General features: G+C 42.5%; 1 protein-coding gene across 1 annotated transcript in view; it reads left to right on the top strand.

Annotated features, from left to right (window-relative positions):
- The window catches only part of CELSR1 (cadherin EGF LAG seven-pass G-type receptor 1), a 175,462-nt gene that overhangs the window by 136,367 nt on the left and 13,636 nt on the right, over nucleotides 1-25,459 (top strand). Inside the window, exons 14-25 of the mRNA XM_087764364.1 lie at nucleotides 92-212; nucleotides 1,457-1,640; nucleotides 2,474-2,575; nucleotides 4,424-4,518; nucleotides 4,847-5,056; nucleotides 7,715-7,898; nucleotides 10,070-10,213; nucleotides 11,399-11,600; nucleotides 11,915-12,082; nucleotides 14,530-14,656; nucleotides 15,296-15,496; nucleotides 20,444-20,618. Coding sequence (XP_087620490.1) covers nucleotides 92-212; nucleotides 1,457-1,640; nucleotides 2,474-2,575; nucleotides 4,424-4,518; nucleotides 4,847-5,056; nucleotides 7,715-7,898; nucleotides 10,070-10,213; nucleotides 11,399-11,600; nucleotides 11,915-12,082; nucleotides 14,530-14,656; nucleotides 15,296-15,496; nucleotides 20,444-20,618 — 1,913 coding nt within the window. The remainder of the gene's footprint in view (nucleotides 1-91; nucleotides 213-1,456; nucleotides 1,641-2,473; nucleotides 2,576-4,423; nucleotides 4,519-4,846; nucleotides 5,057-7,714; nucleotides 7,899-10,069; nucleotides 10,214-11,398; nucleotides 11,601-11,914; nucleotides 12,083-14,529; nucleotides 14,657-15,295; nucleotides 15,497-20,443; nucleotides 20,619-25,459) is intronic.

The raw sequence follows: 25,459 nt of genomic DNA, 5'->3' as shown, positions 1-25,459 counted from the left end.
TTTTTCCCACCTTTTAAGAGCTTCTTTTAAGAGCTTTTAAGAACTTCTTTCAACTTTTAAGACCTTCTTTCAATTTGATTTTCTTTTATAGGATCGACTTGCCTTGTCCCAGAGGCTGGTGGGGAAATCCCATCTGTGGCCCATGCAATTGTGAGACTAGTAAAGGGTTTGATTCTGATTGCAATAAGACCAATGGAGAATGCCACTGCAAGGTAAGCAAAAGAAACCAGTCTTAACACGAAATTTCTTTAGTTTAAAAAGTAACTATACCACTAATAACTACAACAAGGGGGTATCTGAGACGAAGTACACACAGTTGTGCTATGTATCATATATATATGTGCGCAGTGTAGTTAATTTTTGCCTAAACATTTTGCTGGCACTGCCCTTCACAAAACCATACTATGCAGCTCTTATCTTATTTGCGTTTGGAAAGCAAAACTGAGAGGATGAAAGCCTGGCTCTGATCTCTCTGAAGTGCAGCATGGTTTATCGGGGGAGATCAGACCTGTGCGCAGAGGAGTGCCGGTGGTGTTTTTTGTATCCCAAGTAAGTAACAGCCATGAAACAGCTTGGGCCAGCTGGGTGAAGCTCTCCCCTGTGCAATGGCCAGCAAAAGGCTTAGCAGCTGGAGAGAGGTAAATAATATGAGCGGCTAAATGCTTTCCTCAGTGACAGCTCTGTCAAGTTTTAGAGGAATTTGCTGTGGACAGGCAGGGACAGACAGGGGATGCGGGAGGGGAGACGCCTCCCTCCCGAAGGTTTTACAAAGGACTTCTCACAATAGGTTTTACAATAGGCTTAAATGACATCAGAGGAGCTGTGCCTGTGCAGACCGACAGCAGCGACTCTGCCCCATACTTCTTTCCAAAATGCCAGCAGGACGCACAGCCACTGTTGCGTTAAATCAAGTCAGTGGGGCGCCAGCACCATGCTCTTGTGTAATCGCGTAATGCCTCAGATCAAAAGCATTTACAGATGCGATCTGAATAAGTGATCATTTGTTGCTCTCTACCCTGTACATGAAACATAAAGGGACGATGCAAAAAGTTTCCTTACTGGCTTGTTCATGCCATACAAGAGTGGAACTGCAAAGCAGAGAAAACTGCAAATCCTCCAAGAATATGTTTGCTGGGTGCTGGCTGCAAGTACATGAGGAGTAACGTGGGCCTTCGACCCCCACTGCAAATGGTGGTCCAAACCCCGGGTCTCTGCGGCACAGGGCAGCCCAGGCATCCCCCTGGCGCTCAGCTCTGCCCCTCCGTGTTGCCAGGGCTCACACAGCACACTTCCCATAGCTATTACGTTTTCTGTTAATGGTAATATCATTATTATCCCGTGCTTTGCAAAATTAGCCCTTTTATGATGCACATGCTGCTAGAGCAGGATTTCAGAAACACAAGAAATTTGGCATATAAGTCAAATACATTGTGTCTCTTGTTTTGTTTTTTTGTAGGCAAATTACTACAGGCCCCAGAGCAGTGACACCTGCTACCCCTGCGACTGCTTCCCATCTGGCTCCCACACACGTGCCTGCGACATGGAGACGGGACAGTGTCCTTGCAAACCTGGCGTCATAGGGCGGCAGTGCAACCGCTGCGACAACCCGTTTGCTGAAGTTACCGTGAAGGGCTGTGAAGGTACCTCCTGTCCAGCAAGCGCTGCTGATCAGCTGGGCTGTAGCTGTGGGATCAGAGCCGCTAGCAGCAGGGACATGGCGGGGTGCACAGCGGTGGGCATGCAGCTGCATCCTGGGGTGTACGTGAGCTCAAAGGGGTGGCTCCAGCACAGGCAATGGGAGCTGCAGCAGCCTAAACATGCACCCCCCCTCCTACGTCTGTGCCAATATGACTCATGGGGGTTGGGGAAAAAGAAAAAAGCTCATATTTCTTTAATTTTCATCAAATGGAAATATAGCAAGCTTAGTGGGGGAGAGCATAACACTAATCCCAATTTTACTTGAAACCTGAGTTCATCTGCCAGTGCAGCATTGTATTGCTGTGCTGCAGCTGAAGAGGCGGGCGAGAGCCCTCATGCCTTCTGCCCACAGAGGCTGTGCCTCACGCCTGGTGCCCTCTGCCTTTCTTCCCCGTCTTGCCCATCCTGCCTTTCCTCTCACCCACCCACCCTCCTCCTGTGATCAGCACAAAGCTGCTGCAGCAGCCATCTCACCACAGCATGTGGGTGAAATGAAAGGGAGACATTTTCCCACAATAAAGGAGAAGGCAGAGATAGGCAGAGCCAAAATCCAGAGCCCCATAATCATCCTGAGCTCTCCTCTGCCTGTACCTGTCTGCCCACGCTGATGGATAAGGAGCAGCTGATGGGTTATAGCTTGGAAGGCACTGCAGAGGGCAGGTATCCTGACAGGACTTGGGAATTACAGGAAGATCCTTTAGGCAGGTTGAAATATCTCCTTGTTGTGATTTTTATCTTGTCAGAAAAATTGCATCATTTCTTTTTCTGTTTTCAGTAATTTATAATGGCTGTCCCAAAGCTTTCGAAGCTGGTATTTGGTGGCCACAGACCAAGTTTGGCCAGCCAGCTGCTGTGCCATGTCCTAAGGGATCAGTGGGTAAGTTCCCTGGGTAAAACATTAACTATTTTATCTGCATGCCTGTTTGAGGGGGAAAAAAGAGCAAAAAAAAAGTGAACATAGGGAATGGCATTAATTCATTGCGTCTAGAGATTACAGCATAGCTCATGCATATCACAACCAGAAAAGTCTAGCTAGCTGAAACTCAAGAACTGTTAAAATACATTTGGAGTAGGAGCAAAAAATAAATACAAAAGTGCAGGAGATAAACACATATGAAGAACAGAAATTCTGTATCTGTATTTTCAAAAAAGCACAGTCCAATTTTCTATTTTCTCTTTACTTCATCAAGCAATTCTTACACATGTAACTTCTAGTTTCTAGCGACTTGTACATGTTCTTTAGCAATACAGCTCCTTTGGGCAAAAATAAAATGAGGAAAATCATTTGTGTGATGATTGCTTTACTAGCGTTGCAGGCTAATAAAGCTAAGAGTTACAACAGAACTTGCATTTTTCCACCTGACGTCGTTTCTCTAACCCATAATTCAGACAGCTGAAAAATGCATTTTATGAAGCACATGAGCTGTGTCGTTTTGTACAGCAAGCAAATGGCAATGTGCTTTTTCACGTGTGTCCCTGAAAATGTTTATCAGATTTTTGAAAACGGAGTTCACAATTGTTTTCGAAGGCTGTTCTGTGGGAAATGAAACCTCTGTCTCATTTCTGGGCCTGGTAACTCTCTGCTGCGAGCGCTCCTCAGGCTCCATGAGTTATAAATGGTTATGTGGCTTCCCCAAATATTACTGGGGGGAGATCACTGCCTGTAGGTGTGCAGAAAATTTGTGGTCAACCAAGCTCCTGTTCTGAGGATTTTAGGAGATAGAATTGATTTTTTTTTTTTTTTAAGTGAAGAATATTTACATTATTGAACAGTATAAAGTTGAATTAAAGTAAGTTTTCTGCATTGTTCTTGTGGTTGACCCCAGTGTCTCTTCTAGCAAATAGGCTAGCAGGCAAGGGTACTTAAAGGAACTGCACATTTTAAGTGAATTTTACAGAAAATTCAAAACAGTAAGCTTTATAATAATGAATATTCAGACTATGAACCTGAGGCTTAAAACCTGAGGCTTAATTGTATTCACCTAATCATGGAAGGGAAGTAATATAATTAAATATTGTTCAATTAAATATAATTCTTGTTTAGCTATTAGTAGTTGAATGGCTTAGACACATGCAATATGTTATGTGCAAGTTAACTAGCACAATATAAATTTTGCATTTGATAACTTGAAATTCACTGTGAAGGATCCACAGCCAAGAATCACATTTTAAAAGGGTTTGACAAATAGTACAAAATAATAGGCTAAATTAAACAGTAAGCTGCTCACAGACCATTCACAAGTGGCAAAAGGCAATTATACCTGTTGGCTGAAGTGTTTACTGCATGCAGCGTGTGAAGGTGCTAGCATGTTTTGACATGAAGACAGCATTTATCTGGGAGGTCTTCCTGTATAGGCTATTGCACAGGAATCGGAGCAGGGATATGTTTTCAGAAATATTTAGGAAGTGCACAGTCTTTCTTATATTTGGTATAAATAAATTGCTGAATTCATTTGAGAACACTAGGGCAGGGAGTCTGAGAGCAGTTGGGCAGATGTTGAAGCTTGCCTAACTTTTCTCTAAAGCCTGAGGAAAATGATTCATGAAGATGAGTAGTCGTTAACTTTTCTCAGACAGGAATCCCAGTTTGGAAAGTGAAATATGTGTGTAGCTCTAAGAAACTTGAAAATGTAGGAAATCTGAAAGTCTAGGATATTTGAAATCTATGAAGATTTACCCAGCAAATTCAGAAAAATATTTACCATTAACACTTTGTTTCCTTCAGGAAACGCGGTTCGCCATTGTAACATTGAGAAAGGCTGGCTGCCTCCTGAGCTTTTCAACTGCACCACCAGCACTTTTGTGGATCTAAAAATCATGGTAAGCTATGTTTTCTCGGTTTTGCCTTTATTTTGTAAATGATCATCAATTCAGACTCCAGTTTGATATCCCTGCACTCCATCTTTTGACTGAGCTCTTGAACCCCCTCGTTTCCCAGCAGGACCCTTGTGCTTTTCTGGCTCTCAGTTACATTTTCCATTGAGTTGTCGTGTCAACCCTTTCTCAAGACAAACACCATTTTGATCAAACAACTCCTTTGTGCCAAAAATCCTTAAATGATGATTGTCTTTGTAACTAGAATGAAAAAAAAAAAAAAAAAAAAAGAGATAATCATTGGGTTTTTAATTCCTTCTTGTCTCTGATTCAGAATGAGAAGTTACACCACAATGAGACCAAGTTGGATGGAGACAAAACCATACGTATCGTGAGAGTGCTGCAGAATGCCACCAAATACACACATAGCTTGTATGGCAACGATGTGAGGACAGCTTACCAGATGATGATCCGGGTCCTCCAATATGAGAGCCAGCAGCAAGGGTTTGACTTGGCAGCCACGAGGGACGTGGAATTCAATGAAGTAAGAGAGATACTATACACTGTGCTGAGCCTTTACAGTTCCCCTTAAAAGTTTTATGGCAGTAGATAATTATATTTGTCTTTGACCAAGGTGGAGTGAATATCATGTAATTGCTTAATCTGTTTCACAAATGAGTCAGTCTTCTCAGTTTAGAATGGAAAGTTGGTTATGCATGTGTGTATGCACACACACACATGTGTAATCCAAATGTCGCAGAAAGTGCTGTTAGAATGAATATCATCATAGTAACAACCAGAAGGAAAAATGCCCAAATGAAAAAATAATCAACTTGATGTATTATACCTGGATAAAATAGTTTTGTGTACCATATTCACTTTTGTTGGAAAACCTGCCTAATGTGATCATTTTCATTTAAATGTGCAGTGAACTAATTCTGAGCCAGTTACTGACTCTGAAGGTTTCTTATAATTCAGTTTGGAAACACTTGAGTCATGTTTACTAAAGAGTTGGTACGTTGAAAGACACTCCATACTGTATTGATATGTTAAGTGATGCAGGCACATACAAAAATGTGTGCCAGAGGGCTTCTGCTAGTCAGGGCACTCATGAAAGACCCAGTTATTACCAAAGACCACTGTGGTGGAAAAACGTGAGATGTGGAGGAAGTTGGGAGTTTTCTGTGGTCTGAAAATGTGACAGTTGGATGACCCATGTCAGGCTCATAGATCTCTCCATGTTCCCATATGTGCTGCAGGGCACACTTGCCAATACTGTTTCCAAGATCCCAACCATGGCAAGCACAGAGTCCAAGCTAAAACATCCTGCTGGACCTGTGCTAGCAGAGCCCGGAGCTCGGGCACCAGCATAGGGATGGTGGAACAACCCTCCATGGGCCAAGACTGGCCTCTGTGCTGGCCAAAGGTGGTCTGGTTCCCTTTGAAGGTGTGCTACACCCAGCTCACTGCTCACACTACTCCAGGAGGACCAACCAGGTCAGGCAGACTTTGGGGTGAACTTAGAGACCCTGTGCAAGGCCAAGCTGCACCAGGAGAGGACGTCCCTGGGGAGGGGGGAGCAGGAGGAAATGTGACTGAGAAAATTCCGCAGTGTCTTGGGCTGTACAGTCAACACAGAGTGGAGAACTTCTGAAACGTTGAACATTTAGAGGCACCAGATTTTAAGAGATTCCGTTTTTCCTTTCCTAAGGAGAAACCGTGCTGACAAACTTGTACTTGGAGGCTGTGGAGTGAATGATTTCCCCATTCAGATCTTGAGAAGGAACTTCATTTTTAGCATGTTTTGTTAAGTAAAAATAAGAACAGTAAGCAAAAAAAGTGGTTTGGAAACCTCTGCTTTAATTTATTATTCTCTGCACCTGGCACTGACACTCATACAGATGATGTTTTCAAGAACTCCCTAAATATTTTTAGGATAGGTCAGGGATTTGAGCACTAATCAGTAAAGCTCATGAGAAAAAGGAGGTAACATCCTGGGCTGAGGGAGCACAAGGGGAGAAGGATTTTTTTTTTTAATAGTCTCAGGTAGAAGCCCGAAAAATAGATAATAAAAAAACATAAATAACGTTCACAAACACTGAGGAGGCCTGGTACCAAGTACAGCATGTGTCTCCTGCGTTCCTGGGGAACCATGTAGTGCTCCTCACTCTAGATAAAGGTAGTCATACTGGCAGCCTCTTCTATCTCAGATACATGCTTGGAACCTCAGACAATACTTAGAGAATATAGCATCTTCCCCATTTGCTTCTAAATGAAGGGTTACGTGTATCCAAATATTTGCCTTGGCTATTTTAGAGCTTTATGATTAATTCCTACCATCATTTATGCAAATTTTACCTTAGTTAGGTTTTGGCACAACAATGTAGTTCATATGTACACCGAGATGAAAAACTACTTAGCACCTTTCCTGTTTAAGCCATTTAACACTCTCTTTTGGGGTCTTCTTCCATTCAGCCTGAGGGTCCCGTTGCATATTCTTGTAAGAAAGGGTAGAAGGGGCAGGTCCTCAGCTAGAACTTCTGTTTTAACACAATTTGTAAGCAACAGAAAAATGGGGGGGAAACAACATAATTTAAGTTTTCTTATGTATCTTCAAGTTTGTACATGCAAGTTAATATTCGTTCTTGTCATTCTTCACCATGTAAGTTGTCCTAGTTATCCAGGAATCAACAAAGTAAAAAAAAAAAAAAAAAAAAAAAAAAAAAAAAAAAAAAAAAAGAAAGCGATATTGCTATATATAGCTTTCTTTTGATTTTTTTTTAATGTATCACATTATTTTGATTTCTCTGGGGGAATTCTTCAGTGTATACACCAAGCACTCTGCTTTTCTTGTCTCTCATCTCTCAGAGACAAAGAAAATATGGTTAGGTTTTGCTCCTGCATTTTCTTGCTAGGTTTCCTGTCTTAAAGGGGAAAGAAAGTAGGCAGTTCTCTTATAGCCTCCAATTTTGGCTTACTTTGCTCATAAAAAGTTTGGAGGGATTTGCTTTATGTAACAAAAAAACCTCAGGGTGAGTAACTGGTGTGCATATTTTCATAAGGCTGCTGTAGAACTTGCCTACATTAAAATATTTCATTACACACTCACCTGAGGCAGTAGTGCCAATCATTTTCAATATTCCTCGCTTGAAACCCAGTGCTTTGTTTGCCTCGTAATTTAGGCTTGTACTTTGTTTCTCAGAATATTATCAAAGTGGGTAGTGCTCTACTGGACCCCAGCAACAAGGAGCACTGGGAGCAAATTCAGCGAACGGAGGGTGGCACTGCTCACCTGCTCAGGCACTACGAGGCATATTTCAACAACGTGGCCCAGAACATGAAGAAAACCTACATGAGACCTTTTGTCATTGTTGCCGCTAACATGAGTGAGTATCTGTGTTGAAAAGCCGTTTTGTATTAGAGCTTTAAAAATTTGCTAGATAGAGATGCTAGCTGTTTGTTTTAATAGTACCCACTGAGAAACAACGTACTTGGATTTTCTAATGTAATCAGTGCATTCATTTCAAGTCAGTTGAGCCTTGATCCATATCTCTCAGTTGCCATGGGGGCCTCCTGGGAGGTGTCCGATCTGTTTTCCCTCTGGGCCATGCCACTGCTCCCTGTGGCATTTTGTTGCAGTCACAGTAGTGTACAGATGGTAGGAAGGACAAAGTTTGTAAGTAAAGGTAATGCCTTTTGAGACCACCTAGTATGGTTGAACATAAGTACATCACTTTTTTGAAAGAATCACCCCACCACCACCTGAAGAATTACTACAGTACAAGAAAAAAACTACTATTGATTGTATACTTCCGATTTTCATACGTTTTCCTACCCTGGAACCTATCCAGAAAATCATCTTCTGTAGAAATTCCTATGCTGAAAGGTATTTTCTCAGAATCACCCATCCAAGCCTTCAAACACACTCCCAGCCTTGCAAAACCCATCATCAGAGCAAAATCCTTGGGGTCCAAAATATCCAGAATAGATCTAAACTGAGAAGGAAACATCAGACATACCCAGATATTTTCCCCATCGATCACAGCAAATGCCTCCTCTAACAAGCAAAGAGCAGTTCCTGCACTTCCCGAACTGTGACGTACTTCACAGATGTCCCCGCGGTACACTTACAAGTGAAGCACAGCAACCACAGCCTGGTCGGCCTCTTTACCCATTTTCTCCCCTACCCTCTCTATATCATTTTCTCCCCAGGTACCGACAGTCTGAGCTGATCGGGTGTTGGTGATAGTCCTGTTCTGAGCAGGTGATGAGACTGAGTTGCGTGACCTTCAGAGGCATTGCTACCTGGTTTTTATTTCAGACCTGAAGAAGGGCTTATGTGCCCAAAAGCTTGTCTTATTTTCCCACCTACACCCATTGGTATAAGAAGTGAATTTACATTTGCCTACAAACCTTGTCCTGAGAGTGCTTCATGTCCACAGTCACAGGGGCATAAAAAGCAAAGGCATGAGACAGTCAAACTACAAAGTTTATAAAGTCCTGCATCAACTCCAGGGGGGACGGATTATTGTTGAACTAAGCCAAACTGAAACACTTCGATTTCTGTTTAATAAACCAAACCCAAAACGTTTCCTTTTGATTCAGAACTATCAGAATCAAAACATTTTTATCTTCACACTCAGAAAAAAGTATGCTCAGTGTTTTAACCCAACTGAACTGAGATGAAAACAAAAAACAGAATTTCTTGCAGGTTGTAAATCGTGATTTTTTTTTCAACCAGCTCTTCCTGAGTAAAAAGGCATGAGCTTGGGAGGGATGAGGCAACTCTGGCCTGAAAGGGGTCTGTTTTCTTTTGAACAGTTTTTCCAGGTGAACATGGTGTTAATGGAGTTTCCTAATGGCTCATCTGGGAGTTATTTAGAGACTAGGAAAGGAATGGGAATTTGCAGATCTTAACTTGGATATTTCTTCATATTGAAACTTGCAGTGGATCACAGCTTTCGGTGTAGGGTTACCCCCAGGACTTCCAGCTTCTCACTTTTATTAGAACACCTAAATTGGCACTCAATGACTTCTCTTAAATAGGAAAGTTCAAGCCAACTCAGCTGCTTTTAAATATTTTGGCAGTTAGACAACAGACAGAGCTAATGAGGTGAGCCAGAGAGGAACTGCTAGTGTAGGGGAAGAACTGGAGGACTAAGGAGTAGTCCCAGGTAAAATCGAGGTTATTTCTTTACTTAGCTGACGTTGCAATTTAACAGATGCAGAAGAAATATATTTCTGAAGCAGCAGATTTATCTTTCCCTACAAGAAGCAAGTCTGAAATTGGAACATGCCATTTCTATATATCCAGTGTTTGCGGCAGTGTTTTCCTAGTATGAGATACCGTCTTGTGAATTCCTTTCCACTGCCTATGCAAAATGTATTTGTAACTTGATAAATGTAACATAATGTTGAAACGTAAGCTTTTAGTTGTCACTTAAAGTATTGAGAGAAATTAGAATTATTTTAACCTTTCAGTTGTGTTTTGGTTTGTTGCAATATCGTATCTGAAAGCATTGAAGTTAATTTTATGGGAAACTTTTTTCCCCCCCAGTTATTGCTGTTGACATCTTTGACAAGTCTAATTTCACGGGAGCTAGAATACCACGATTTCATGAGATTAAAGAAGATTATCCAAAGGATCTGGAGTCATCTGTTGTCTTCCCTGATACTTTGTTCAGACCTTCAGATAGGAAAGGTAAAACCCTTCTGCTGCCACTCAGAGGGCAATTTTGACTAACTCTCAAGTAGGGAGATTAATCCTCATGAAACGGAGTGTGGTACTAGGGTGAGAGCGGGGCAACTGGCTACAATAGCGAACATTATTTAGGGATGGAGCAGCTGTGCATACTTCTGAGGCATTTTGCCTGCCGGCAGCAAGGACAAGCATGGGGGGCTGCGTAACTGGCTGTACCTGTCTGTCAGGTCTCACTCATGGCCCCTCAAACCGCCCTGTCAATGCGGGAGAAACGCTCTGCCTCCGTTCCCACCGGGATGGGACGGCTGCCTGGAGCCTGCAGCCCCATGGCCACCTTCCCCCAGTCCCTGCAGAGATGGAGGGGAGGCAGTGTGAGAGATGGAGAATCCAAATCTGGGAGCAGAGCTGTGTTATCAGAACCTGACAGCAAATAAAAAGCCTCGAGCTGCGCAGGGAGATGGGTGATGAGGGAGAATACATAGGCAAGTACATGCTTCCCAGTGTCTCTGAAGTACCTGGAGATGGCTGAGAGGAACCACAAGTTACCTTGGGCAAGGGAAGAGAGAGAGGGTAACCCAAAGTGCAATTATTATACACATACCATGGCTGAATATCCTCCAAATGGGGAAATAGTAACACTTGTGAAGATAACACATAGTAATGAATAAGCTAATAGATCTTTGTGACTTTTTCCTCAGAAAAAAGGGCACCTGTTTGTATGACTTGTATCTTTTCTGTAAGGAAAAAGGGAATGTGAATTTTAAGACATACTGCCAAAATTGAAAGCCCATTATGTGATAGAATTAGCAGAGAGAAATCCCATGTGACCAATTGTTGTATTTGTAACACTAGCTTTGCCACATATAAAGGTACATGCAATTTAATAGCATGCATATTGTTTTAATGTTCTCCTTAAATCATACACAGAATATTTATATACTTCTGGATCTTCTAGCTTAGAAATGGCTTATTTTCTAGCTAGACTAAATGGTTATTCATGGTTCTATGGTTATTTGATTAAAAATTTTATTAAAAATACCAAATATAATGTTAATGTTATAAGCCTAGAGTTATAACATCAGTAACACTTATGTATCTTTGCAATCACGCAAAGCAAAATTACCAGTTTAAATGATATCTCCAAAGTTGTGTGGAAAGAATTTAATATTTGTGTTAATCCCATAGCAGTGCCTACAATGAAGCCTTCAAATCAAAAATTATCCTCTAAGGTGAACAGTGATGCACTAAGCTCTGAGAGTGCATTTACAAAGAGAAAGAAACGACACCCAGATGACTCGACACATCATACTGTTGCCATGGTCGTTATATACCGATCCCTGGGACATCTCCTGCCTGAAAACTATGATCCTGACCGAAGGAGCTTGAGGTAAACTTCAAAGCTATTTGTGAATTGTGCAGATCCCTTCTTCAGCTTGCTGTGAGTGTGCGGGGAAGGCAGAGCTGCTTTTATACTGACCAGTTGTCATCTGTGCTGCAGTTGTCTCTCTGGCACACTGTGGGAGAATAACCACGTCAGTAGTGCCAGCAGCTTTTGGAAGCACAGCTGTGTGGAAGGCTGATGGTGCATCTACTTCATTTTCTGAGTGGAAGCTACTGGAAATCTTTGATTTGCAGAACCTACCAAATCAACGCTTTGCATTTTAACTTTTAGATCATTTTGCAATTTTTCTCCTTCTGCAGATTGCCAAATCGCCCTATTATTAACACACCTGTAGTGAGCACAGCCATTCACAGTGACGGGGAGCTTCCTCCCAACCTGATGGAAAAGCCCATCATAGTGGAGTACACCATGCTGGAAACGGAGGAGAGAACGAAGCCCGTCTGTGTCTTCTGGAATCACTCCATCACGTATGTATCCTGCTTGCTTTAGGGCGGTGCGTGGCAACTGTCTCAGTGGCAGAGAAGTTCCACCCAGGAGGATAATTCTGGAGGAAAACTCTTTTTACTCAGTTTATTCAACTGGCAACTGATTCCTGGTGGAATAGAGCCATGTAATCACTTCCCACCAACCTGAGAAAAGTGAAAATAATCATCATAAGTCCTCAAACAAAGGATTAGCCATGTGGTTTCTAACAAACACAGTGCCATCATGTGTTCCTGCAGGGTTCATTTTCACCCAGCAATAATAAATCTCACAATTTCCTTCTATTTGCTCATGCTTTTTGCCCACAGATGTATATCTGGACAGGCGTAGTCTGACTCCAGTGCCTGAATTCATGGCTTGTCTGAGGTCCATAAGTCAGAACTCTCATTTCCCCACACCCTCTTTTAAGGAGGGCATCTCCAGGAGATGTTTCAGTTCTTACATGGGCTGAATCTTCTCTTGTTCCACTGCAGAGACTATGGGCAGGGTACATGGCAAGCAGGCACCCACCCTTGGTGCCTCAGCCAGGGCCAGTGCAAAAAATTACAAAACCAAGTCTTCATGTTGGTAAAAAGGAGGACTGAGGTTTTGCAGATAAAATTATATAAGTAGAGATTATAAATTTTTGAATCTCAAATTTTTGAATCAAAAGTCAACCCAAAGACAGTTGCACTGATAAGAAGCAACTTATCTTTCATTCCGTCAACTATTGTGGACTTGCTTTCATTTGTTTTAGTGAAAACTTGGAGGGAGAGGGAATACCTTCTTTGGGACCTTAGACCTCTTGCAGTTGTTAGGAAGCAATCCTAATACATAAGCAGAACATAAGCAAGAAGTATTCGACTTTCTAGGAGGCAAGTGTGAGGGAAGAGATTAAATGTTCTGAAAATGGCTCATTTAGGTCTTTTGTATTCAGTAAAGTTAAAGATACGGACATATTTTTCTTGAAAATGTGAAAAATGTGAAGAACTGTATATGCTCGTGTTTTGTTGGGTTTATGGCATTGTGGAAACAGCATAGTCCTGTTGGAGATATTTCAAGAGTATGGATAAAACAAAAGAAAATGTGTTGAGAGGTAACTACATGCTCTGCATGTTATGATTTCACAGTATTGTAACTGTTACATATATAATGCAATTTTCAACCATAAAACCAGGTATATAGTGAGAGGATGATATTGTCTGCCCAGGGTAAGAGGAATAGCTGTTACTCATTTCCTAATGATCCAAAAACTCTAGTAAACCTATGGAAAAATCCATTAAAAGGCAATATCCTGTGCTGGAAATAAAAGAGCAAACTAACCTAGGAAATGTTTGCCTCCTAGTCAAAAGCTTCGGGCAATTATATCATGGAAAGGATCGAAGAGGCAACAGAAATCTGTTATGTTAGCAATAATAAACTACTCTATTTGCTGCATGTAAAGTAGTGTAATTGCTGCTATGTACAGATGATTCTGCCAACTATGAGAGAATGGCAAGTCCTTTTTCATAAATTTTGAAACATTGTATGGGCTTGAGTAACTCATTAGCTCTGAAGTGATTCATCTATTAGCTATTTGCTGGCAACTTCAATGGCATTGTTGTCTGCGTTACATCTTCCTACAGCCACAGTTAAAAAGCAGCTCTTAAACTGCATGTAACAAAGGAGTTTTTAAAAAGTGATTACTTTTCAAGGGAAAGTGATATTAAAACTGTTTAACAAATATTTTATTGCTGAATGAAAAAAATCTCCTGTAATATCTAATCAAAAACTCTTTCAGTAACAACAAGAGTATTTTTATTGCTCATTGACTTCAGAATAGAATAATTAGTATTGAAACAAAGTAATGTCTGAAGTCACTGGAGTTAACCAAGGCTGAACAGGGAACAATTTTTAAGGGAGCAGTTTCAACCCAATGTTGATAAAAGAGATGTCCTGATAGAAAATATTGTTTACTGTTTTTAACCTTTTCTTGTCTACTTTTTAGAGGAACACTATGATCAAATCATATTACTGCTGAAACATATTTCACGTAAGAGTTTTACAAGCAGTGTCTAAATCTAGGGAAATAGAGTTGACTCAAAAGCATGTGTATCTCTGTGTTTATTTTTTTACCTTTGTTACAGCAGTTTGCTCTGTGCAATCACTTCCCCATATTGCTTATGTGGTCATTGACACAAAAGCAAAGATTTTTTTTTTTTTTTTTTTGAAACTCAAAGCAGATTGTTATAAAACCACAAAATTTGGCCAGAAAAGCCAGGTGTCATAGCAGAAACTACTTCAACTGAAGGGTTTTTAAGTTAATGATACTCTTTCAGGAAGGTGACAGCTATAAACATTTCTGTCTTGGTACTTACAGTCCCCTTTGGTTGCAGAGCAAGAGCTGCAATAGCACCAGGCAGTGAGGGGGGATCAGAGGACGGCTCTCAGAAATGCCTTTTTTTCCCTGCAGGATTGGTGGGACAGGTGCCTGGTCCTCCAGAGGGTGTGAGCTGTTTTCCAGAAACCAGAGCCATATCGCTTGCCAGTGCAACCATATAACTAGCTTTGCTGTCCTGATGGACATTTCGAAACGAGAGGTGGGTGATGCCAGACTCATGATTTTCAAGGGCCTTGGTTTTCAAGAGCTTTGATTCAGAGCTTGAGCTTGAGCTTTGAACATGACTCAGAGCGTCGTCAGCGGATCGATCCCATGTTGCAGTGTGTCAGAAGCACATTACCTCGTGCCTTACAACACCAGCCGTTGGGTCTGCTGAAAGGAGCTTCTTACCTGGTTGGTGCACGGTGTAGTTAAGAATGCAGAGCTGCGCCAGACTGTGCTGCAGAGAGCCGTGCAGAGACGGTAGTGAGACAAGGATTACAGACGCGTGGTAGTTGTGGCATGACTTGATATTAGGTCCATCTAGAATTACAATAGCAGGGACAATGACATAAACACCATAGGTTTTTCAGCGTCTCGGGATAGCCTCAACAGGGGCAGTCCAGCATCAAATTCACCAGGATTCTTGTTTAACTCTCCGCTCCCTCTGTGTACTGCCTGTACACACTCAACATGTTGAGTGACTTAAGAGGTGGCATCGTCCACTCCTGTTGGTCCTAAAGCAAATCTGTACCTTGGCTCAGTAGTAATGAAAACATTGAATTTCTCAGTAGTAGATTTAATTGGAGGAAAAGGAATTAAAAACTCCCAGAGGTCCTGTCAATCTGTCTTTCTACAGAATGGGGAGGTGCTTCCGCTGAAGATCGTCACTTACACAACCGTATCCATCTCGCTGGTGGCTTTGCTGATCACCTTCATACTGCTGGTCCTGATCCGCACGCTACGTTCCAACTTGCACAGTATCCACAAAAACCTGGTGGCTGCTCTTTTCTTCTCTGAGCTCGTCTTTCTTATTGGAATCAACCAGACTGAAAACCCGGTAAGAGTTACTCTGTGCTTATTGCTAGAGTTGTCAAGCTTGAAATCAAGGGGTTCATGCTGCAGCTTTTACCTGCTCCCAGCTGTTTCACTTTTTCTTCTTTTCTACTTCTGCTTGGCCTCAACAGTCATTTGAAAAACACCAGACTTCTAATATATTCTTGTGTGGTTTACATGATTAATAGCAATACAAAGAGATAGGACTATATCTTATTTTCAGAGAACAAATGACAGCAGCCCTGTTGAAGGCTTATCTTAGGAACTGAACCCTGAATACTGATTTCTTCCTTCCTTTCCATCAGGATGTTTTCTGTCTTGCTTTGTCTGTTCAGTAGGAGGCTCTCCAGTTTCTCCTGCAGTAGGTACCTCACAAGCCCAAATGACTCCTTGTGTTGACTGGTAGGTTGTCGACTATGTGTTGCTGTGCAGGTGCTAATATGCATGTTGCACACCCACCATGGCCATTCTGGAGAAGCCACTTGCCAGGCATGGGACAGCTTGCTACACCCAAGAATCAGTAGGAAACCTGTTGCTTGGCTTTGTGCCTTCCAGCCACAGTGATTGTTGGCTTCAGCCCATCTTATCTGTTGCCAAAGCTTAGTGCAGGCACTTCCAGCATCGTGCACGTCAAGAAATGCAAGCTATGAATGGGCTGAATATGAGATAGATGCCACACATGAAGTGTGTATGTTCTGTACCTAGGACCTCATTACTGTCTTAACTATGTAGCATTATATGTAGTATTGCTGCTAATTCTTAGTAGTACTCGTCTCACAAGTCATGGTTACCATGCAGTCAGGTAGGAGACAAGCAGGCAGGGGTTCCAGCACTGCCAAGCTTCACAGTCGCCTTTACTGGTCAGTAGACAGATGGGGGATGACATGCAATAAAAAGTACGTCCTTAACAGATGTGAAGAATATTCAAAATGTTAGTGTAGGGATTATCTGAACGCTCTGAAGAAAATTATATTCTAGAAACCCTTTACTGTACATGTTTCAATCTAAATTGAGAGGGAAGTACAATCTTGAGATTACAAAAGAAATATTAACCACGCTGATTCCACATTGTCCAAGGAGCAGAAATGGGAGAAAATGCCTACGTTCAATGGGTATCATCACCGTTATGGTAACGACACCATTGTGCCTGACCATGCAGCCTCACTTACTGTGTAACATAAGCCGAAATGTCACCCTGGATTCTGATATCCATTTGAGCTATAACAGGCATTTTAGAAAGTAACTGACCTTGACTTAGAGGTTTGGAATGATGGCAGAGTCCCTTGCCTGTTAGTGTAAGGTGTCGTAGTGGCTCATCCCAGTTAAACATGCTGTCAGATTTTGTCTAATTTCAACTTCCAGTAACTGAGTGCTGTCAAGACCTTTTCCTAATAAATTTGAGAGACCTCTCTTACAAAAATTGTCTTCTCAGGAAGCCTCTGTTCAGTAGTATTTCTTTCAGAAAGCTAAATAAAATTAAGCTGCTTAAATTCTTCCATTTCTAAGGTTCAGGTTATTCTGTTGCCTTTTTTCTGGGCTTTCTTCCCCCACTTTATCTTTCCAAAAATTATGAATGCTAAACTGGACGAAGCTTTCCAGCTGGTAGTGTCGCTTCCAGTCCCATATTCCAATATTCCCCTGCACCAGGAACTCCAGTTATCTGCTGCTATGGAGAGGTCTTCTGCACTGACCTGCCCTGTGGGATATGGTCTCACATCATGTGTGACCCATGTCTTTGGTTCATAATATACGAGCTTGTATATTAAAATAGCTTTGGCCAAATGAACTCACCTTGCCAATTGAGCCACAGCACTCCATGTAAGTTGACCTTTCCCATGCCTTCTTGAGCACACCACTCATTTTTCACTGCATTTCACTAGCGGGGAGTTTACACTCTTTCAGTTCTCCAACATGAATACTGAGGAGCAGGGGGCCAAGCCCACATCCCTGCAGGATCTTACCAAAAATTATGCTGTAAATGATGGCTCCTCATTTCCAGATTCCTTTCATAGTATCATGAAGCACCAAGCAAAGGTTTATAAGAGTAGTAAAACAGTTCATTACAGCAATACCACAAATACTAATGGTCGTACTTGGTGAGATTGTTCTCTTTTGCTCCTTCTCATTTTCATGCTTTGGGGCTCATGGTGTGATTATGGACTGTACTGTTACCAGGACTCAGTGAAACACCCCAAACCTTTAACCCACTTACAAAGATCTTTAAGTTACAGAATATATTTCATACAGCAGAAAGCTGCTCCTTACAGCCTACCCAGTCAATTTGAGAAGTTAGGAGGGCTGTAAGCCATGTCTGCTTGAGACAATTATTCATCTGTCTGTATGGAATGAGAGTTGTCTAACGAGTCATGCACTGATGAACATAAAGAGGGAAGGAATGCTGGAGCACAAATAATGCTGCGCTGCTTGGCACCCAGCCTGGCTTTTATGGGTTTCTGTAAATTAACAGTCACATTTCTGGGCGAGGTTTTAATCTTTCCCTGGACTATTGATAGAAAGTGATTTATTTTCTTTCTTTTTTCTTTTTCTACCTGAAAAAGGTAATGTTCAGGGCAGCAGCCTACTCATATGCATGTGCCAGTAGGAACAAAAAAAGCCCTGCTTACATAGAGGGAAGAAAGGTCTTTTATTTGGTGAGCTACATTTTCAATAACACTTGGTGTTATAATAAAGCTGATGCAGTAAGTGAATCCAGAAAGTTGGCGGTCTTTGTATGATTCCTTCACTCAGCAAAGTTAAACAGGGAAACTGAAGTTTCTGAGCATTATACCATGAAAAAACACTAAAAAGTCATGCTAAAATCTGAAAGCAGGGTCAGTGCTGCACGGGAACAAAAGGATCCAAAACACAATGTAAAACATCTTGAAACAAAAATTGAATGGTTACACAAAGTGCTCTTAATTAAAGCTTATCAACAGATCCTTGGCAAAATCCCTTGCTTTGCTTCTGAAAGGAGAAGGTTAATTGTGAGATTTCCTTTGAGGTGTCGGGTGCTTGTGGTCATTCCTGTTTTCACCCATCAAACCATTAAGCTGGGAGGCAAAGCTGGTTAGCAGATATTACAGAAATGCAAGTCAATGAAGGTCAGAGGTTTCAAGGTTGCCGTTGGGTCACAAAGATGACTTCAGCTACCAGTTTGCCCACCGTAGTTGTTCCTCCTAGACACACTAAGGACTCAGTGTCTTTGGTTTCAGCAGGTCCTTCATTTTTGCTGCTCTCAGCCTGGCAGAGCTGAGTGATCCACCTTGTACTGCTGACATAGGATAAAAACCAAATCCAGAACTGGGACTGGAAGCTCCAGATCCCCATATTCGCAGCCGAAGACATAAACTCCCCGGTCAGCACTAGCCTGCTTTCTGCTTGTCCTTATGACTTCTGTGCCTGACTGCAAGTAGCACAGCCTCAAGAGGAGGGTACAGCTGAGCATTTCTGGATCCAGAATATCCTACAGCCTGGTGGTTAGGGTGGTTTTCTGCAGTGGATGAGAAGGGGGTTAATCCCCCTGCTCAAGCCAGGTAGGGCTTAGAAGCCACTCTTCCACTTTGTAGTTAAATACTTTGATTTTGACATTAGATAAAAGGTTGATTCCACTTTTTGGATTAATCTGCGGAGTAGGTGGTGATCTGCTTCTGGGTGCATCAATTTAATCCCGTGATAACGGCCAGGCATTCTCCATGACTTGTTGAAGTATAGATGTGCAAGGTCAGTGAAGGGCAGAGCTGCAAGAACAAAAGAGACAGCCACTGCCTTACCTCATGGATGCATCCATGCTTCTGCTTCTCAATTTTTTTTTAAAAAGAGTCCCAGAAAAGCAGCTGTAGATGGAACAGACCTTTTCAGACCTATGGCACAGTCACACAGGGGCAAAATAGTCTGCTGATCTTATGCTAGATCATAAGATCACGTCAAATTTTGCCTATTAGTGAGACAGACATTTCACTTAACTGCTAAGAAAATTGCTCGAAGAAAGGCTAGATTTCTTTGGTTAAGGTCTATAGATCATCTGTTGCTCATGTTCAGCATGTTCACTTTTGCTGGGCTGAAGCTTCATGGATTTCTGTCCACAGAAGTGAAGTTTTTCAGAGCAAGAAGGATTTTCTCAGGCACTAGTCCTAAACTGAAGACCTAAGATCTGTCTCACACCTCTCCTCCACCTCTGCCAAACACAAGAATTTCTTTGTACTTTTTTATCTACTAATATCAGGCACAAAACATGGTCCACTTTAAGACAAAACAAAACTGTAGCAAAATAGCACACTTCCTTGGAGAGATATCTCTGTCTCTGGAAAGAATGAAGTAGCAGAAAAACCCATAGGATGGCCCTTGATGTGGAAATGGGAGGCACCGAGTCCATGCAGGGCCGAAGGTGGCCATTCTCAGGAGCAATTTGTTGGCTTTGCAGTGAGACCAGTTTAGCTGATGCAGTTAAATACGCTGTGGCTGAATTCAGTGTAGCGGCATTGTGCAGGCGAGACTCATATAGGAGGCAGGGCAGAGGGTCTGCAGCCTCTGTAGGAGCATCCCCACCTCCTGCTCTGCACCAGGAGAAAGAGGCAGGAGCTCTGCAAGCCCTGCCCCTCCTGCGAGCAGAAGGAATTTGGTCAGAATAGCCAAAATCCTCACCTGTGCAGCAAATATGCACAGAGAAATTAACCACAGAACATGGAGGGCAACGGCAGTGACCAAAAGCATGTTGGGTTGATAGGGTAAAGCTGAACCAGACTCAGAACAGGCCACATAATTTAAAAAAAAAAAAGCTTTCACAATATGAACAGCTTTTCTGAAACTCTGAAAAACTTAATTAATGGCAGTCTATTTGTTCTGCCAAAACCTTTTTATTACGCTTGCCTTTAGCTGCATGGGGGAGCTGGTGACTCACCAGGTTGTGATTCAGAAGAGCAACTCTAATTTCCCTGCCCTTTCCCTTCTGCAGTTTGTGTGTACCGTGATTGCCATCCTCCTGCATTATTTCTACATGAGCACCTTTGCATGGATGTTCGTGGAGCAGCTCCACATCTACCGGATGCTGACTGAAGTGAGGAACATCAACTTTGGACACATGCGGTTCTACTACGTCGTTGGCTGGGGCATTCCTGCCATCATAACAGGTACCCTCAACCACCCCAGACCAGCTTCGTTTACATTCCCTGCCATCTTCGCTGGCCAGATTCAGGAAAGTTACCCCATCCAAGACAGCTATGGGTGCATTCAACTGCTGCTGTCACTTCAGTGTTTTTCTGAATGACAGCAATGCCAAATCATGTCTAGGAGAAGTCAGCCTGAATTTGGCAGATCTGTATACCAAATGTCTTGTTGCCCCAGTTGAAGTGATACTGAGACTTTTACAATAGCATAAACATAATTGCACCTAGATTAAAACAGGACTTGATAGCATTGCTTGGGAATAACAGTACTTTTATTTTAACAACTTTGCTTGTAGCCTTTCCTTCCCTGTGCTGGTACCTTGGGATATGGACACAGAGTCTCTCAGGAAGGTAGCTGCAGTGGCTTCAGGGGCAATGCTGCCCACAGGGCATCAGTGCCCTTCACTGGACATTCCCGTTGCCTACCCTCGACCAGCAGTAAATGCTCCCTGAAGGGGATTTCAGCAGTTCTGTTTTACTTGGCATAAAAATGAGCTGGGAATACTCAAGCAGCCTTTTACTTCATTTCAGATACAAAGGCAATAACTTCCAGTTGAGGAAAAGTAATGAAAAGCTGGAGGCAGTAATCTTTTAAACTGTTCCAGGGTGATCCACAGGAGCACATCCATCTCCGCCCTCACCATGCCTATTTTTGCAATCAGACATTTCCAGTGCTACCCTAAGCACATGGTGCTGCGTTAATTCAGGCAGACAGCTCCTTGGGAAGTGCACTTCACAGAACAGTTGGAGTGGGGTTTTTTGGTTCAACTGTTTCAGCATGTATCTGTTGCCATATGGGAAATCAGATCATAGGCAGACAGTTAACTTTTATCCAATTACTTTTATTTTTACAGATAGCAACATACTGTCAGCAACGGCAGAGGTTTAGATGTCTCTCAGATCAAACGAATAGCTATCACTCATATACACTTGGAAAAATACTGTGGAACAAGTTAGAATTTTTAAAATATATGGGTTTTTTTCCTATGTGGCTTAAGAAAGTGTCATATAGAAACATAATGTAGGTTAGTACAGGTTAGCTTTCATTCTGGAGAGCTGGTAAGTTTTTTCCGTATCACCTTGTGCATAAATAATTTCTGCTTCTATCAGTTTATCCAGAATACAGTGGACGGTACAGCCCAGAAGGCTCTGCCACTCCAGACATATCTCTGATATTTTAAATAGAAATTGTCCTTGAGCTTCTAAAACATATCAGATCTGTGTAACTTTTATCACTACATACAGGACTACTGCAATATATTTAGGAATGTTTAAGTGCCATCAGGTAGTTGGCAGCATCATCACTCTTCGCTGGGTAAAAAACTGGTTGAATGGCTGGGCCCAAAGAGTTGTGGTGAATGGAGTTAAATCCAGTTGGTGGCCGGTCACAAGTGGTGTTCCCCAGAGCTCAGTGTTGGGGCCAGTTCTGTTCAATATCTTTACCAATGATCTGGACGAGGAGATTGAGTGCACCCTCAGTAAGTTTGCAGACAACACCAAGTTGGGCGGGAGTGTTGATCTGCTGGAGGGTAGGAAGGCTCTGCAGAGGGACCTGAACAGGCTGGATCATTGGGCCAGGGCCACCTGTATGAGGTTCAACAAGGCTCAGTGCCACTTGGGTCACAACAACCCCATGCAACACTACAGGCTTGGGGAGGAGTGGCTGGAGAGCTGCCTGGCAGAAAGGGACCTGGGGGTGGTGGTCAACAGTCAGCTGAGTATGAGCCAGCAGTGTGCCCAGGTGGCCAAGAAGGCCAACAGCATCCTGGCTTGTATCAGAAATAGCATGGCCAGCAGGACCAGGGAGGTGATAGTGTCCCTGTACTCAGCACTGGTGAGGCCACACCTCGAGTACTGTGTTCAGTTTTCGGCCCCTCACTACCCGTCGAGGTGCTGGAGCGTGTCCAGAGAAGGGCAACGAAGTTGATGAAGGGTCTAGAGCACAAGTCTTATGAGGAGCAGCTGAGGGAGCTGGGGTTGTTTAGCCTGGAGAAGAGGAGGCTGAGGGGAGACCTTATCACTCTCTACAACTACCTGAAAGGAGGTTGTAGCCAGGTGGGGGTCGGTCTCTTCTCCCAAGTAACAAGTGATAGGACGAGAGGAAACGACCTCAAGGTGCGCCAGGGGAGGTTTAGGTTGGATGTTAGGAAAAACTTCACAGAAAGGGCAGTCAGGCACTGGAACAGGCTGCCCAGGGAAGTGGTTGAGTCTTCATCCCTGGAGGTATTTAAAAGACGGGTAGATGTGGTGCTTGAGGACATGGTTTAGTGGCGGACTTGGCAGTGCTAAGTTAACAGTTGGACTTGATGATCTTAAGGGTCTTTTCCAACCTTAACAATTCTATGATTCTGTGAGTCTATGATTTCTGGTAGAAAAGAAGTATTATCATTAAATAGCAGTAAACAATTTGCGTTTCAGAAGACAAAACTCTTTAGAAGAACTTTGTCAGAAGGATTTTCTGTTTCATGTGAATTAATTTAAAATTCAGGAGACAAACTAAACAACTTCTCAACAGCACTATTTGCAATCTAAATATTACAAGTACACCATTTTTACTACATTTTTCTACTTAGATATCAGTCTCTGTGATATGGAACTATTTTGCACTTTTAAAACTATGAGTTACGGTTCCAGGTTGTCTCCTGTAATTTAAACTCTGAATCAGCTGAATTTGCAGTTCATTTAAATGAGAAGTCAGATCCCTATTACTGAGCAAGTCAGAGGATTTTGTGAAACAAAGGATAAAGAAAACTAAGCCTTTAGTTTGCCCTTCCAGGTGTAGAAATCATCTGAAGAGAAAATTATTTCACTGTAAATAGCAAAATGTTAAATTCTTGCCCCTGGAAAACTTTGTTACTGTACATATTTTAAATAAGCTTCTTTTATAAATTTGAAATTTTAATATCTAAACAGTAAGAAGGTTCCAACTTCATAACATGGTCTTAAATGCAATTTCTTTTAAGTTGCTTTATAAGAGAGGGATTGTGTATGTTTCTTAATAGTGGAAAACTCTAGATATGGGAAGGGATTTTAGTCTTGAACATCCAAAGGACTTTTTTGTTTTATTTGAAAGATAAATATCTAGCCCATTTCATCTTTATCATAGCTATCCTGGAAAAAAAAAATGGACCTACAGTAGCAGCAGCTTTACTCTGTTTTGTTTATTTATTTTTTCTATTTTCCATACTCAAATCCACATTCATTTCAAGCTGGAACACAGTGGCCCTAAGGCATCTGTGATGGGCCCAGGCTACTTGCAGAAGGGAACCTTGCCCTTTAGTGGGGGAAAAAATTAGCAAAATGTTTACATAGGGAACACTCCAGCAGGGAAGAACCACATTTAACCACAACATAGAAAAGCAAATTGCCATGAATAAAAGTAGGATAGAGGTTGGGAGAAGGCTTACAGCCATCAAAAGAGTGCGGATCTGGAATATTCCTCCATGGGGAGCGATAGTGGAACATTTTAAATTTGCTTTAAGCTTGCTCATTTTAAAATGTAGTTTGATCCATCTAGGAGAAGGATTTTATCACTTGCTTGCCTCGGGAGCAAAGGGCTGGATTTGGCACCCAGAAAGACCCCTCCAGTTCTATGTGTCTTCATGGCAACACGGTGACGGGTTGGCATATGTGTGCTGTAACTGCTTTGCCATGGAGACTGCAGTGCTCAGGTTAAAACAGGTTCTTACATAGCCCTAGAACCAGTATCCCCCAAGAAATGTCACTTTCCAGATCTGCTATTTGCCATGAATACTAAGCAAGGCGATGAGTCAGGTGAGAGGTGAGGCTGACCCACAGTCGCCTGAGTCACGTGCAGCTACAGAGCCTGCAGGAGCTCAGAAGGTTCAAAACGTGCCCCTCTGGCAGCGCCTCCCCACGGCATGCTCTTGACACGCTCCCGGGATGAGTGCCGGTCCCCACAGGACGCTCAGCTCAGCCATAGGACTGACCCCCGTTTCTGCCAATGTCAGTGACCTACCATGCAGCCCACACGCTTAGTCTGCTCAGGACAACCAGGCTGCAGCGTTTAATTGATGTGCCAAAATTATTCTCTGTATTACATTGCATTGGCTTAACTCTGCCTTTGGGTAAAGTGTTATTTCACATATCGTTGACTCCAGTATAATCTGAACCACGTACCTGAAGACTGCAATTCGCCCCATTAGTTTAATGGAGAACTTCAGGGTAGGATTTTGAGAGTGAAAAAATGTTGCTGTCTGCCAATTACTTTTAGAGCCAGATGTTTGGTCAAAGCGTAGTTTAAGTCCCACTAATGGGGAAATCAAGTCCTGGGAAACAGGCTGTGTCTATAGAATTACATCTGTATAAAATACTTTATGGTCCCTTAATCATTTATGGCTAATTCTTTCTGGATGGCAAGTGCGGAAGGGGTGGTGGAAGGGCCAATAGGAGCAGGAAGGGAGACCAGTCCTATCTCATTCCACACTTCAGAGAAAACAGATCCAATATCCACTGCTTTGCCAAATAGCCAGTTTAATTTTCATAGACCGTAGGCTTGTACCAGATGTGAATATTGGCTGTGGGCCAGCTTTAAGCAGTGAGAGTGAAACACAGCTACCTCTCCCTTTTTCAGTGTCTTTTCATCAAAGCACACAGGTTTCAATTAAAAAAAAGGCATTTATTAATGCACATGAATTCTCCTTCTGGAGAAAGGCACTGCCGTCAGCCTTGGCCACCTGCTTGAGTCAGGACATACGCTCAACGCAATAGGTGCCCCCGATGCCCAGACAGCATGCTGCAGCCATTTACCATATGTCATTGGCCACAGGCCTCATAGGGATCAA

This window comes from Nipponia nippon, unplaced genomic scaffold, assembly GCF_047370975.1.
Source record: "Nipponia nippon isolate SJK-2023a ecotype South Korea unplaced genomic scaffold, ASM4737097v1 scaffold_3, whole genome shotgun sequence".
Classification (NCBI taxonomy): domain Eukaryota; kingdom Metazoa; phylum Chordata; class Aves; order Pelecaniformes; family Threskiornithidae; genus Nipponia; species Nipponia nippon.
This window is presented reverse-complemented; position numbering and strand designations above follow the sequence as displayed.